The sequence below is a fragment of the Peromyscus maniculatus genome, chromosome 17 (genome assembly GCF_049852395.1).
Source record: "Peromyscus maniculatus bairdii isolate BWxNUB_F1_BW_parent chromosome 17, HU_Pman_BW_mat_3.1, whole genome shotgun sequence".
Classification (NCBI taxonomy): domain Eukaryota; kingdom Metazoa; phylum Chordata; class Mammalia; order Rodentia; family Cricetidae; genus Peromyscus; species Peromyscus maniculatus.
Genome location: NC_134868.1, coordinates 5,031,234 through 5,043,959, shown reverse-complemented (window position 1 = coordinate 5,043,959; position 12,726 = coordinate 5,031,234). Strand labels below are relative to the sequence as shown.

Sequence of the window (12,726 nt, the reverse complement as noted above, 5' to 3'; positions counted from 1 at the left end):
TGTAGCTAGAGTTTTTCTGGTCCTGCCTGGCCCACAGTCAAGACAAATCTCTCTCACCCGCCAGTCCCGCAGCCACTCAGACCCAACCAAGTAAACACACAGAGACTTACATTGCTTACAAACTGTGTGGCCATGGCAGGCTTCTTGCTAACTATTCTTATATCTTAACCCATTTCTATTAATCTATAAGTTGCCACATAGCTAGTGGCTTACCGGTATTTTAACATCTGCTTCTCATCGTGGTGGCTGGCAGCGTCTCTCTCCCTCAGCCTTCCACTTCCAGAATTCTCCACTCTCCTTGTCCCACCTATACTTCCTGCCTGGCTACTGGCCAATCAGCTTTATTTATCAATCAATCATCCACGGCACAGGACAGCCATGCAATTAGAATGACTCAATGAGAAGACAGAACATTAGTGCTCATATACAGAATAATGGATCCAGACCAAACTGAGACGAGAACAGTAGCTCAGTAGGCCAGGTAGGCTGCCCACAGACCTCTTCTCTGTGTGTTTTCCCAAATCCAATCTCCCAGTCTTGTTCCTAGCACAGCAACAGAACACCAGTTTCAGCCTTCCTTCAAAATTTCCCACAACATCTCTGGATTCCACAGACACCCATTCTATCATCCCTCCCCCAACAGATTCAGACCCCAACTCTGGTAGACATTGCCTGCTAACCCAAGGGGTGCTCTGTCCAGGGCAACAAGTAGGCTTAAAGGTAGGACCCATACCTTTCCTACCTTTTCTGAGATCCAATGCCCCCAGTCTCATATGCAGCTCTGTAGCAGAAAACCTAATGTCCTTTCACTTTTCTCTCTGATCACATCCCCACTGTGGTCTTCTCCAGACATCCTTTCTCCAACTCAGTATCCCAGCCTGCAATACCCAGCAGCCATCCCTGGGAATTCACCAGCAGAATAGGCCAGGAAAGTGGACAGGAAACAATCAACACACTCTCAAACACCAGACAGTAAACAGAAACCAAGGGACAAATCACCCACTCAACAAAGACAAATCCAGGTTCAGCACCTAGACCTAAAAATTATTCCAAACCCAGAAGCTGAGATGCCAGTGTAAAAACACAATCAATAACAGACAATGTAAAAACACAATCACTAGAGCCCAGCTACCCTCCAAAAAGCAGGACCTGAATACAATAACATAGCTAAATGTAAGGAAAAGACTTTAAAACAGCCTTTATGAATATTATAAAAATCCATATAGAGCAAATTTAATAAATCCTTTACAGAAATTCAGGGGAAATCAGAGTAAGGAAATAAATAAAATGATTCAAGACCTGAAATTGTAAACAGGATTAACAAAGAAAATCCAGACTGAGGGAATTCTGGAACTGAATAATTTAGGAATTCAAACAGGAACTACAAACACAAGCTTCAACAGTAGAATACAAAAGTTGGAGGTGGGAATATCAGACATTGAAAATACAATAGAAGAATGATATTGGAGATAATACATACTATAAACCAAATGGACCTGACTAATGATACTTACAGAAAATTTCATAAAACACAAAAGAATATATCTTGTTCTCATCACCTAATGGAACTTTCACCAAATTTACTAACATGCTCAGTAACAAAGCATATCTCAAAAGATGCAAGAAAATTGAAATAACTCCCTGAATCCTATCAGAACACCATGGATTAAAGGTGAATACCAACAACAGAAACAAAAATGCTTATGAACTCATGAAAACTGAATATCTCCCTACTAAATGAAAAACGGGTCAAGACAGAAATAAAGAAATTAAGGGCATTCTAGAATTCAATGAAAGTGAATATATAATGCAGCCACACTTATTGAACACTGAAAGTGGAGCTAAGAGGAATGTTCTTAGCACTAAGTGCCTACATAAAACAAAAAAATGCTAAGATCTCATACCAGCAACTTAAGAGAACACCTGACAGCTCTAAAAGAATAAGATATAATCACATCCAAGAGGAGTAAACTGCAAAAAGTGAGTAAACTAAGAGTTAAAAATCAATGAACACAAATATCAATGAAACAAAGAGTTGGTTCTTTTGGAAAATAAAAAAGATAGGCAACCATTATCCAAACTAAATAAAAGGCCAAGAAAGTACATCTAAACTTTAAAAAAGCAGAAAGAAAGGAGGGACATAACAACAGACACTGAGAAAATTGTGAGACTCATAAGTACATATTTAAAAACCTAAACTCCACAAAATTTGAAAACCTAATAGAAATGGATAATGTTCTCAGTAGATATTACATACTAAAGTTGAATCAAGATCAGATGAAAAAGTTCAATAGACCTATAACCCCTTAGGAAAAAGAAGCAGTAAATATAAGTCTCAAAACAAAACAAACAAACAAACAAATAAACAAAGCACCAGGGCCAGAAGGGTTTAGTACAGAAGTCTACCAGAATTTCAAAGAAGAGTTAATGCCAATACTTCTCAAGTGACTCCACGCAATAGAAACAGAAGGAACATTGCCCAAATCAATCATTGCCAATTCATCACAGTTACTCTAATACATAGACATTTGACAAAAAATTAGAATTACAGCCCAATTTCTCTTATGAACATGGATTCAAAAAATATGCAAACTGAATATGAGAACACATAAAAAGATCATCTATCATGATCAAGTATGCTTCATTCTAGAGATACAGGAATGGTTAATATTTGAAAATCAAATGTAATCCACTATGTAATCAAACTGAAACCAAAACACAACAATTGCACTGCATTTAGAAAAGGCCTCTGACATTTGTCAACACAAATTCATTATAAAAGTCCAAGAAAGAGTAGGGATACAGGGGATATATCTAAACATACTAAAGGCCATTTAAATCAAGCTGGTAACCAACATCAAATTAAATGGAGAGAAACACAAAGCACTTCCAGTAAAATCATTATTGAGACAAAGTTTTCTATGCTCTCCATATCTATTCAATATAGTACTTCGATTTTTAGTTAGAGCAATAAGACAACTGGAGGAGATTAAAGGGGAAAGGAAGAAGTCAAAGTATCATTATTTGCAGATGATATGATCATATACATAAATGACTTAAAAATTCACCAAAAAAATCCCATAGCTGATAAACACTTTCAGAAAAGTGGCTGCATACAAGATCAATGAAAATAAATAAATAGCCTCCTATACACAAATGGCAAAAATGGGCATATAAAGAAATCAGTGAAATAACACATTTCATAATGGCCTCAAATAATATAAAATATCATGGTCAAAGCTTAACTGCCAAGGGCCATGGGAATATATAGCAGGTAACAAATAGTGTTCAACAGGTCGATCTACCAGATGAATAATTCTCTCATGGGGAGACCCACTTGGCAAAGCCATGGAGTTACTGACTGTAAATGACTGGTTGCTTATGTCTGTAATTTCACTCCTGTGCCACTACATTTCTTCCACAATAACTGTCATGGGTATTCTCCCCACTGGTTTGTGGTTTGGTTATCTCATGAAAATATTCCATGTTGGGTACACATATAGCTGTGGGTGGTCAGGAAGATGAATTCTGCTTAAACTGTATAATTCTGATGAAGAGAAATAATACTAGAATATTTTTCATAGCTGATACAGGAAAGTAACAGTATTTTCAGTCTCAAGTACAGCTAATTTTAGACTTCAGATCAAATTCAAAACAGACTAGCTGCCCCTGCGGAGAATACACAAAGACAAATTCCCAGGTGCTTTTTGCTGAATCGAGGTCAGACATGAAGCAACTCTGGTAGACATAATCCCACACAGCAACTGACTTTCTGCACATATCCCTACCATTCAAGGTTCAACCAACTAACTGTTGCTGTTTTTGTTTTTGTTTTTGTTTTTGTTTTTGTTTTTGTTTTTCAAAGCTACACAGGGTTTCTCTGTATAGCATTGGAGCCTGTCCTGGAACTCACTCTCAAACTGGCCTCAAACTCAGAGATCCACCTGCCTCTACCTCCCAACTGCTGGGAATAAGGGCATGCACCACCACACCTGGCTCTGTTATTTTTAAGTCCTGAATTTCAATGGCACTTTCTGTCTGGGTAAGAGCTACATGCACAGACAAGTATCACCTATTGGTCATTCAATGTCACCTCCCTAGCCTGAGTAAAACTGGGTGACTTATCATGTATTATAAGAATGGGTCAGACCCTAAAAATGTAACATACAATTGTCCAGAGTTTGGCTCTAGTGAGTGTGTGTGTTGGGGGGTGGGGGGTTCTGGGTAGAGCTATGTAGAGAGTTTCTGTGTAAAAAGCTAAGCAAAGTAAGTGAGTGTGTGGGAGTCTGTGGAAGAGTGTGTGGGAGTCTGTGGAAGTGTGTGTGTGTGTGTGTGTGTGTGTGTGTGTGTGTGTGTGTAGAGGGAGCTGAGGAGAGCAGATGAATAGCTAGGCAGGAGAGAGAGCAAGAAAGATTTTCAGAGAGGATTTTTTAAGATGAAGTAAAAGAGAAAGTTACCATCAGAATGCATGAGTGCTTTTCTCCTATTACCCCTCAGAAAAAGTCTAGCCCCCACTGCATTCATGGATTTTTTTTTTTTTGCATAAGCTAGTTCTGCCTATACGGTGGCCCTCCGGATAGCAATACCTAACCAAGCAAGGGAAAGATGTATGATTAAAAAAAAAAAAACAACCTTCAAGTCATTGAAGAAAGTAGTTGAATAAGATATTAGAAGATAAAAAAGATCTCCCATGCTCATGGATCAGTAGAATTAATGTAGTAAAAATGGCCACCATACCAAAAGGAATATACATATCTTCAATAAAATCTCCATTAAAATGCCAATGCAATTCTGCACAAATATTGAAATGACAATTCACAACTTCATATAAAAAGCAGGGTAAATAAAACAATCTTGAACATTAATGTATGGTCTACCATTCATAATTTCAAGTTGTATTACAGAACTATATAGCATTCCGTATGGCATGCAATTGGCACAAAAATTGACACATTGTTTAATGGAACTGAATTAAAGCCTGAGATATAAATCCACACATATAGGCACATGATTTTTTGATACAGAAGTCAAAAATACACATTTTAAAAAAGACAGTATCTGAAACCAATGTTTTTGTCAAACTACATGTCTCCATGTAGATAAATATAAATAGGTTACCATCCATTACCCTGTACAAAAGTCAATCCCAAGTTGATCAAATATTTCAACATAAAACCATGTACACTGAACCTGATCAAAGGGAAAATAGGGAATATTCATGAATGCATTGGCACTGGACATGATCTTCTGAATAGAAGAACATTAATAGTTCTGGAACTAAGATTAACATTTAATAAATGAGAACTCATGAAACTGAAAATCTTCTATAAGTCAAAGGACACAGTCAATCTGGACAAAACAGCAGCCTATGGATTGGGAAAATATTTTTACCAACTCCACATCCGGTAGTGGAATAATACAGTAAATATATAAACAACACAACAAAGTAAAGTTCAAAAAAACCCAGATAATCCAGTCATAAAATGGGGTGTGATCTAAACAGAGAATTCTCATTAGAAAAATCTCAAATTGATGAGAAATACTTAATTAAAGGTTTAGCATCTTTAGCCATCAGGGAAATTCAAATCAAAACTACTTTGAGATTCCATCCTACACCATTGAATGTTTAAGTTCAATAACACAAGTCACAGTTCATGTTGGAAAGGATGGAACAAGAGGAATACTCCTCCATTACTGGTGGAAATGTAAACTCATATAGCCACTATGGAAACTAATAGGGTGGTTTCTCAGACAACTGGGAACTTTTCTACCTCAAGATCCAGCTATACTAATCTTGAACATAAACAAAAAGGACACTCCATCCTATTACCAGGACAATTGCTCATCTATATTTATTGTGGCTTTATTCACAATAGCCAGAAACTAGAAACAACCTAGATGACCCTTACCCAAAGAAGAGATAAAGAAAATGTTGTTTATTTACACAGTGACTATTACTCAGGAGCTAGAGAGATGAATTAATGGTTAAAAGCACTGGCTCCTCTTTCAGAGGACATGAATTCAACTTCCAGTACCACATGGTGGTTCACAGCCATCTGTAACACTAGGGAATTCCAAAATCTTCTGGTTTCCAAGGCCACTACACAGACATGCATCTATACACATAAAAGAGTAAAGTTTAAGAGGTTCAGCTGGAGAGATGACTCAGCAGTTAAAGGGTATGTTCACAGCAAAAATTATAAGAGTATCACTCAGGTACTTTTTTTAAAAGATATTAAAGATGGGTGGTGGTAATACAAGCTTTTAGTCCCAGCACTCAGGATGTAGAAGCAGGCAGATCTCTGAGTTAGAGCCCAGCCTAATCTAAAGAGTAAGTTCTAGGAGAGCCATGGCTACACAGAGAAACCCTGTCTGGAAAAGAAAAACGAAGAAAAAGAAAAGGAAAAAGAAAAATTACATCATGGATTAACAGGCAAGTGGGTGGAACTAGAAAATATTCTAAATGAGGTAACCCAAACCTAGAAAGACAAATATAACATGTATTCACTTATAAAGGGATATTATCTGTTAAGAAAATTATAACCAAATTATAATAACTAGACCATGAGAAGTTTGAAGAGATTTGGGGGGATGGAGGGATTTTCCTGGGAGGGAGAAATAAATTTTATGGGTAGACTTGGTGTTGTTGGGTATAAGTGTGGGGTGATCAGTTTGGGAGGAGATGAGGTAAAGGGAGATAGTGTAGGGAGAGAAGGCTTGAATTGGAAAGATATTGGTGGGTAATATGGAAACCAAGTGCAGTGGAAACTTCATGTAATCTATGAAGGTAATCCTAATGAGGACTCCTGGTAATGGAGGATACCGAGTCTCAACTGGCCATCTCTTGTAGACAGGTAAGGTTTCCAGGGGAGGGAATGTGCTGGTGTTTGCCAATTAAGTTGTGGGCCAAAAACATCCCATGGAAATCACGAAATATAATCCAGGCTGATGCTAAAATAAAAGGATGATATCCGCAAATCGACAGTGGGGCTCCTTTGCCAAGGACAACACCACACAACTCATTGAACAGGCAGCAGCCAAGCTGGTGCTTACATGCAGTCCTTACCCCTATGTTCCCATCTCTGATATAGAAAGGTACTCTGGAGGCTACCAACAGAGATATGTGGACCAACCCAGCTTCAAACCTTTTAACTACAATCCATCCTCTCTCCAAAATATGCTAAGGCAATGGTAGCATTGATCTTGCTAGAGTAGTCTAGCAATGCTTGGGTTGACTTAAGGCCCACTGAGAAGGAACCCAAACAGGACACTGCTTGTATAACCAAGAACTAGATACTGGATAGCCCAGAGGCCTGGGGGGAAAAATGTTCAAAAAATCAATATGGTAATTCCTAATGATAGTCTGCTAAACTTGTAGATTAGTGCCTTATCCAATCATCATTAGAGGCTTCCTCCAGCAGTCGATGGGAACTGATGCAGAGACCCACAGTTAGACATTATGTGGAGAGAGAGTCTAAATTGGAGGTCTCCATCAAATCCCTCCCATCAGATCTCAGGGATCCTGTGGAAGAGGAAGCAGAAAGTTTCTAAGAGACAGAGGGTATGGGAGACACCAGGAGAGCAAAGACCCTCTGAATCAACAAAGCTAAGGATCATTTGGATTCACAGAGACTGAAACAGCAAGCACAGGGCCCAGATTGCTTGCACCAGGCCCTCAGCATATATACTATGGCTATTGGCTTAGTATTTGTATGGGAATCCTAACTATGAAGACAAGTGAGTCTCTGATGCTTGTACCTGCTCTTAGGACTCTTTTCCTCCTGTTGAGTTGTCCTGTCCACTGTACTTATGCTAGTTTTTCTTCATCTTATTATATCTAATTTTGTTATGTTTGATTGCTATCTCTTAGAATCTTGATCTTTTCTAGTGAGAAACAGAAAGGGAGTAGATCTGGACTTGAGAAGAGGTACTGACAACCTGGGAGGAGTATAGGAAGGGGAATATCAGGATATATTTTATGAGAAAAAAATCCATTTTCTCCTTCATTAGAAGAATTATTTATTTACTTTTATTTTTAAGTGCATTGGTGTTTGGTCTGAAATATATGTCTGTGTGAATGTGTTGGATCCTCTGGAACTGGAGTTACAGCTGTGAGCCACCATGTGGGTGTTGGGAATTGAACTTGGGTCCTCTGGAAGAGCTGCCAGTACTCATGAGCCATCTATTTTCAATAAAAGAAAAAATTATATAATTTAATATTAAAAAGACAAAAAGAGTAATAAAAATCCTTTAACTGAAAATAAACAAAAACAAAAATCTAAAAACAACATATACAAAACCCACATTCAGGCACATATGGATTGACAGCAGAATTATAGCACACTTTCAAAGAAGAATTACAGCTAATACTTCTCAATGTGCTTTTACAAAATAGAAACAGAATAATACTCAAAGTCATTCTGTGGAGCCCAAATTACTTTAATATCCAAAGCAGATAAAGACACAACAACAGCAATAGAAAAATAAACACAGACCAACATCCCTGTTGAACATAAGTGTAAAAATTCTCAATAAAATACTAGCAAACCACATACAGGAACATATCAAGGTCATTCTCCATAATCATGTTAGCTTTGTTCCAGAATGAAGCATCAGTTCAACATACATAAGTCAATTAAAAAATCCACATAAATGGATATAAATGTGAAAATTAAATGATCTTCTCAACAGATAAGGAAAAAGTCTTTGGCAAAAATCTAATAATTTCATGATAAAGTCCTAAATGAAGTAGGGCTTGAAGATATAAACAATTTTCCAAAAAAGAAACATATCAGAATATGTTGTATGGAAAAAAATCTATTTTCAATAAAAGATAAATTCAATTGACTACTAAATTAATGCCAGCAATTACTCAAATTCATTACCTGTCAGGAATGTGCAAATAAAAACCACTTATCATCATAAGCCAGCTTTTAAAGCAAGTATAAAACTGAGAAAAAATTGGAAGAATGTTGAGGATCAGAAAATGCTACATCCTGTTTGTGAGAACATAAATTGCAACAATGCCTCTCCCCAATGAATAAATATAATTTAAAAGTAAACATGTAAACATTGATGTCCTTCTTTCCACTTCTCCAGGTTCTCGATAGTAAATTATATATATCAACAGCACAGGCAGAAGTCAAACTATATGATAGCATCATACTGATTTTAAGAAGCTACAAAGTCTAACAAACACAAATTGGACATTGTATTAGGAATAAACAGGTTTTTTTTTCTTTCTACAGAATACACTTTTGTGTAAACCAGAAATTATAGTATATAAATTGTTAAAAAGGAAATATTTATTTTTAAAACAATGCAAGATAAATGGAAGAGTGTAAGAAAAATTCACAAGAGTTTGTTTAAGGCGTTTCAGGAAATTATTAGGATGTGAAATGAGTTAATACACTCATGAATACAGGATATGGTAAATCCCATTGCAGAGCCTTTGGAAAACTGGGAACCGATAACAAGCTGCTTCATGCTGCCTGACCTGTTCTTTACCACCCAAGAGAGAGCGTGATCCCCCTGTCTCTTCCCTTTTATGAGGTCACGTAGGCAGACAAGACGCACCACCTCTATCGGGCCAGGTAGCCCAAGGTCATTGGTGGAGCAAATACCCACTACAGAAGAGGATAAGACAATTTTTTAAATGGATTTCCACATGCACACAATGTGAATGTTGTTAGCAATTAACAATACATGGAATAATTTCATTGTCCAGAGGTTTCCATGCACTTTCCTGCCACATCTAACATTAAGGTTGCAAATTATGCTTTGAAAATGTACTATTCTACTGAATAAAACATTCAATAATGATTTATACTTAATAAATTATTGGAAAATTGGAAGTGGATTCTTTTCTATCTTAGATTCAACTCTGCATTTTTGGAGAAAGCAAACAGCTGGGGCACATTGGTGTATGGGGTAGTGAGACTGAAAAGCAAAGATGAAAACACCCAAGTACATTCTCTGCTACCAAGATAAATGAACTTTCCCTCTAACAACAATTGTGCCTAGAGATCTTGAAAAGAGTTTATTCCTGAGAATATTTAATGCCTCCCAGGACTGTACTAGAGCTATAATTTTTTTTTTTTTTTTTTTGGTTTTTCGAGACAGGGTTTCTCTGTGTAGCTTTGTGCCTTTCCTGGGACTCACTTGGTAGCTCAGGCTGGCCTCGAACTCACAGAGATCCGCCTGGCTCTGCCTCCCAGTGCTGGGATTAAAGGCGTGCGCCACCACCGCCCGGCTTTAGAGCTATAATTTTGTATTTCAGTGGATGTATTGGAAATTTCCTGTTCTGTCCAATTGTCTTAGATAAAAAAAATACTCCATATAGCATATTATTTCTAGTTATTTCACTCATCTATCTTTCACAAAGTATTAAGTTGTAACAAACTGGCTTTTAGAAGAATGTTCTAATATTATTTAAGACAGAATAACTCCTGTCTATTCTTTTAAAAAATGTACTACTACTGACACTAGAATCATCGTGGAATACAGATTCTAACCATCCATTCCATACCAGAGTATACTTTTTCTTTCTCCATGAAAAACACCTTTATAAGTGTTTAAATATCCACATACGCCCTCGATGAAATAAATTATTCCTCACTATAGCTATCGTGAACCACAGGTCTCTGAAATCTATCTAAGTAGTCTTACAAGAATTACCCCAGAAATCTCTGATAACCTTACTAATTTGCCTATAGTTACAATAATTTTCAGTAATAGCTACCAGAAATAAAAGTGCTACACATTAATAATATGAAATTCAACCTCAGAAAATGTTGAAATCAACTTAGCATGGAACCTTAGGAAAGTGTTAAACTGAATAAAGTTAAGCATACAAATACCTTATCACTTAAATATAAGAGGAAGAAAAGTCTTCTAAAACTGGAAAGATGCTCCAGTTTATAACTGTGTTCCATGCTAACAAATATTGGGCTATAACTGTCAGTCTAGCATCTAATCAGGAATTTCAGTGATTGCTGATTTCAATAATACTCTATTCATTCACAGGCAAAAACAGAATGCTGTGATTCTAGTGAATTTATTCTTAAGCATCTACAAATCAGACTTTTGTTGCAAAAGTGCATTGAGTGTCTTTATTACATGCAGAAATGAATGTGTCCAAGTAAAACAAATAAATTTCAGAAATAAAAATATCTCACAACTGCCTGCTCTCTTTCTCCTTCTGAGATTGCTGTTCCAGATGCTTAAACTATTGCATAACATGAAGTAAAAGTATAAATTTCATAGAAATGTATAAGTGGACCCTATAGAATTAAGCCTGCTGTTATATATGAACAGAAGTAGCAGTGGTTTCTCAGGTGAAACTGGCACATGTGATTAAAGGGACATAATCATCTACTGGACATCTGAGCACAGAAATTTTGCTGTAAACTCTCATAACAAACCTTAGAAAATTGGCTCATATTATACTTTAGTGTATATCACATGATCCTATGCAATTACATCCCATACTAGGGAAGGATGAGCATGCTAGAGTAAGTTGAGAGCATTAATCCTTGAAAAGCTAAGGAAGAAATGTCAAAAAAAATCTGTCCTTCACTAATTTATAAAACCAAACAATAGTGAAAGAAATGCATTAAGAACTGTTCTATGGATTTGGGAAAGAATTCAGAAGAAAGGCTACAACAGGCGTTGATGAATTCATCATCATATCCTTGATACCTAGTACAAAAAAATGAGTAAATATAAGAAGGTACTCACATTCTGACATTCTGATAATGACCTGTGGCTTTGGTTTGTCTTTGCCAAGAATAAAAAGGGAGCAGTGCAGCAATCATGACATCCCCCTCTTGGAATAGACTTGATTTCTTCATCAAAGCACATGAAATAGGGTCATAAGAATACATAAGCTGAGGAAACAGCAAGATAAGGAAGATAAAAACCATCAGAAACATCATTAATAAGTATTAAAAGACCTAAGCCTTAGTGGAGGTTGAGTTGGTGGCTTCAACTTTGGGATGTTTGAATACCTGGTAAGTTTGTATGTATATGTGAGCATATTTTATCTTGACTGGAATGCCCAATTGAACGCCACCCCCGTCAATGTGTCTCTACTTAGATTGCTAAAATCCTCTAGAGGAGTGTGGAACACTTTCCACCCTGGGGCTCTGCATCTGAGGAACTTGTTCAAAACAGAATCACAAGTTGAAAAATATGATTGAGGATTGTTATTCTCATTCCCAGGTGTCATGTTATATTCAAGACCACATAGAATAAGGCTGAAGAAAATATCTCACCTCATTAGGGCAGTTTTTCTAAAACCAGTCCAAAGAAACTATAGCATGAAAATATTTCAAAATGATTTCAAATGATGATGCCTTTTAGATAGTAGATGAAAGAATGAAAGTAGGCCCTAGCATGCTAGGGCTCAAAGTTATTAGTGTATCACGTCTATCCAGATCATTCAGTCATGCATAAAGTGGAGCAGCTACACTCAATCAGTGATCAGTGGAGTCAAGGAACTTTTTTATAACACATTCAAATATGAGTACCAAACTCATCTAAAAATATCAATAGACATGTATGTGTTTTGTCTTGTTTGGGAAGTTCATATTGATTAGAAATTTCAAGTCAGTTACCCCAGGTCAATATATAAGTCAACTCTCCTGTTTGTTTCTTGAAATTTGTCTTTTTGATTGTGGTTGCAATGTGTATTTCTCCATCATGAATCAATATTTGTCATGATCA

The 12,726-nt window shown here is 36.7% G+C and overlaps 1 protein-coding gene across 1 annotated transcript in view; it reads right to left on the bottom strand.

The window, feature by feature from the left end:
- Window positions 1–11,948, bottom strand: part of LOC143269139 (vomeronasal type-2 receptor 116-like) — a 68,504-nt gene extending 56,556 nt beyond the window's left edge. The window contains exons 1-2 of the mRNA XM_076553826.1: window positions 11,762–11,948; window positions 3,450–3,468 (exon numbers count right to left, since the gene is read on the bottom strand). Coding sequence (XP_076409941.1) covers window positions 3,450–3,468; window positions 11,762–11,936 — 194 coding nt within the window. The 5' untranslated portion in view covers window positions 11,937–11,948. The remainder of the gene's footprint in view (window positions 1–3,449; window positions 3,469–11,761) is intronic.
- Between the last annotated feature and the right edge of the window lie 778 nt (window positions 11,949–12,726).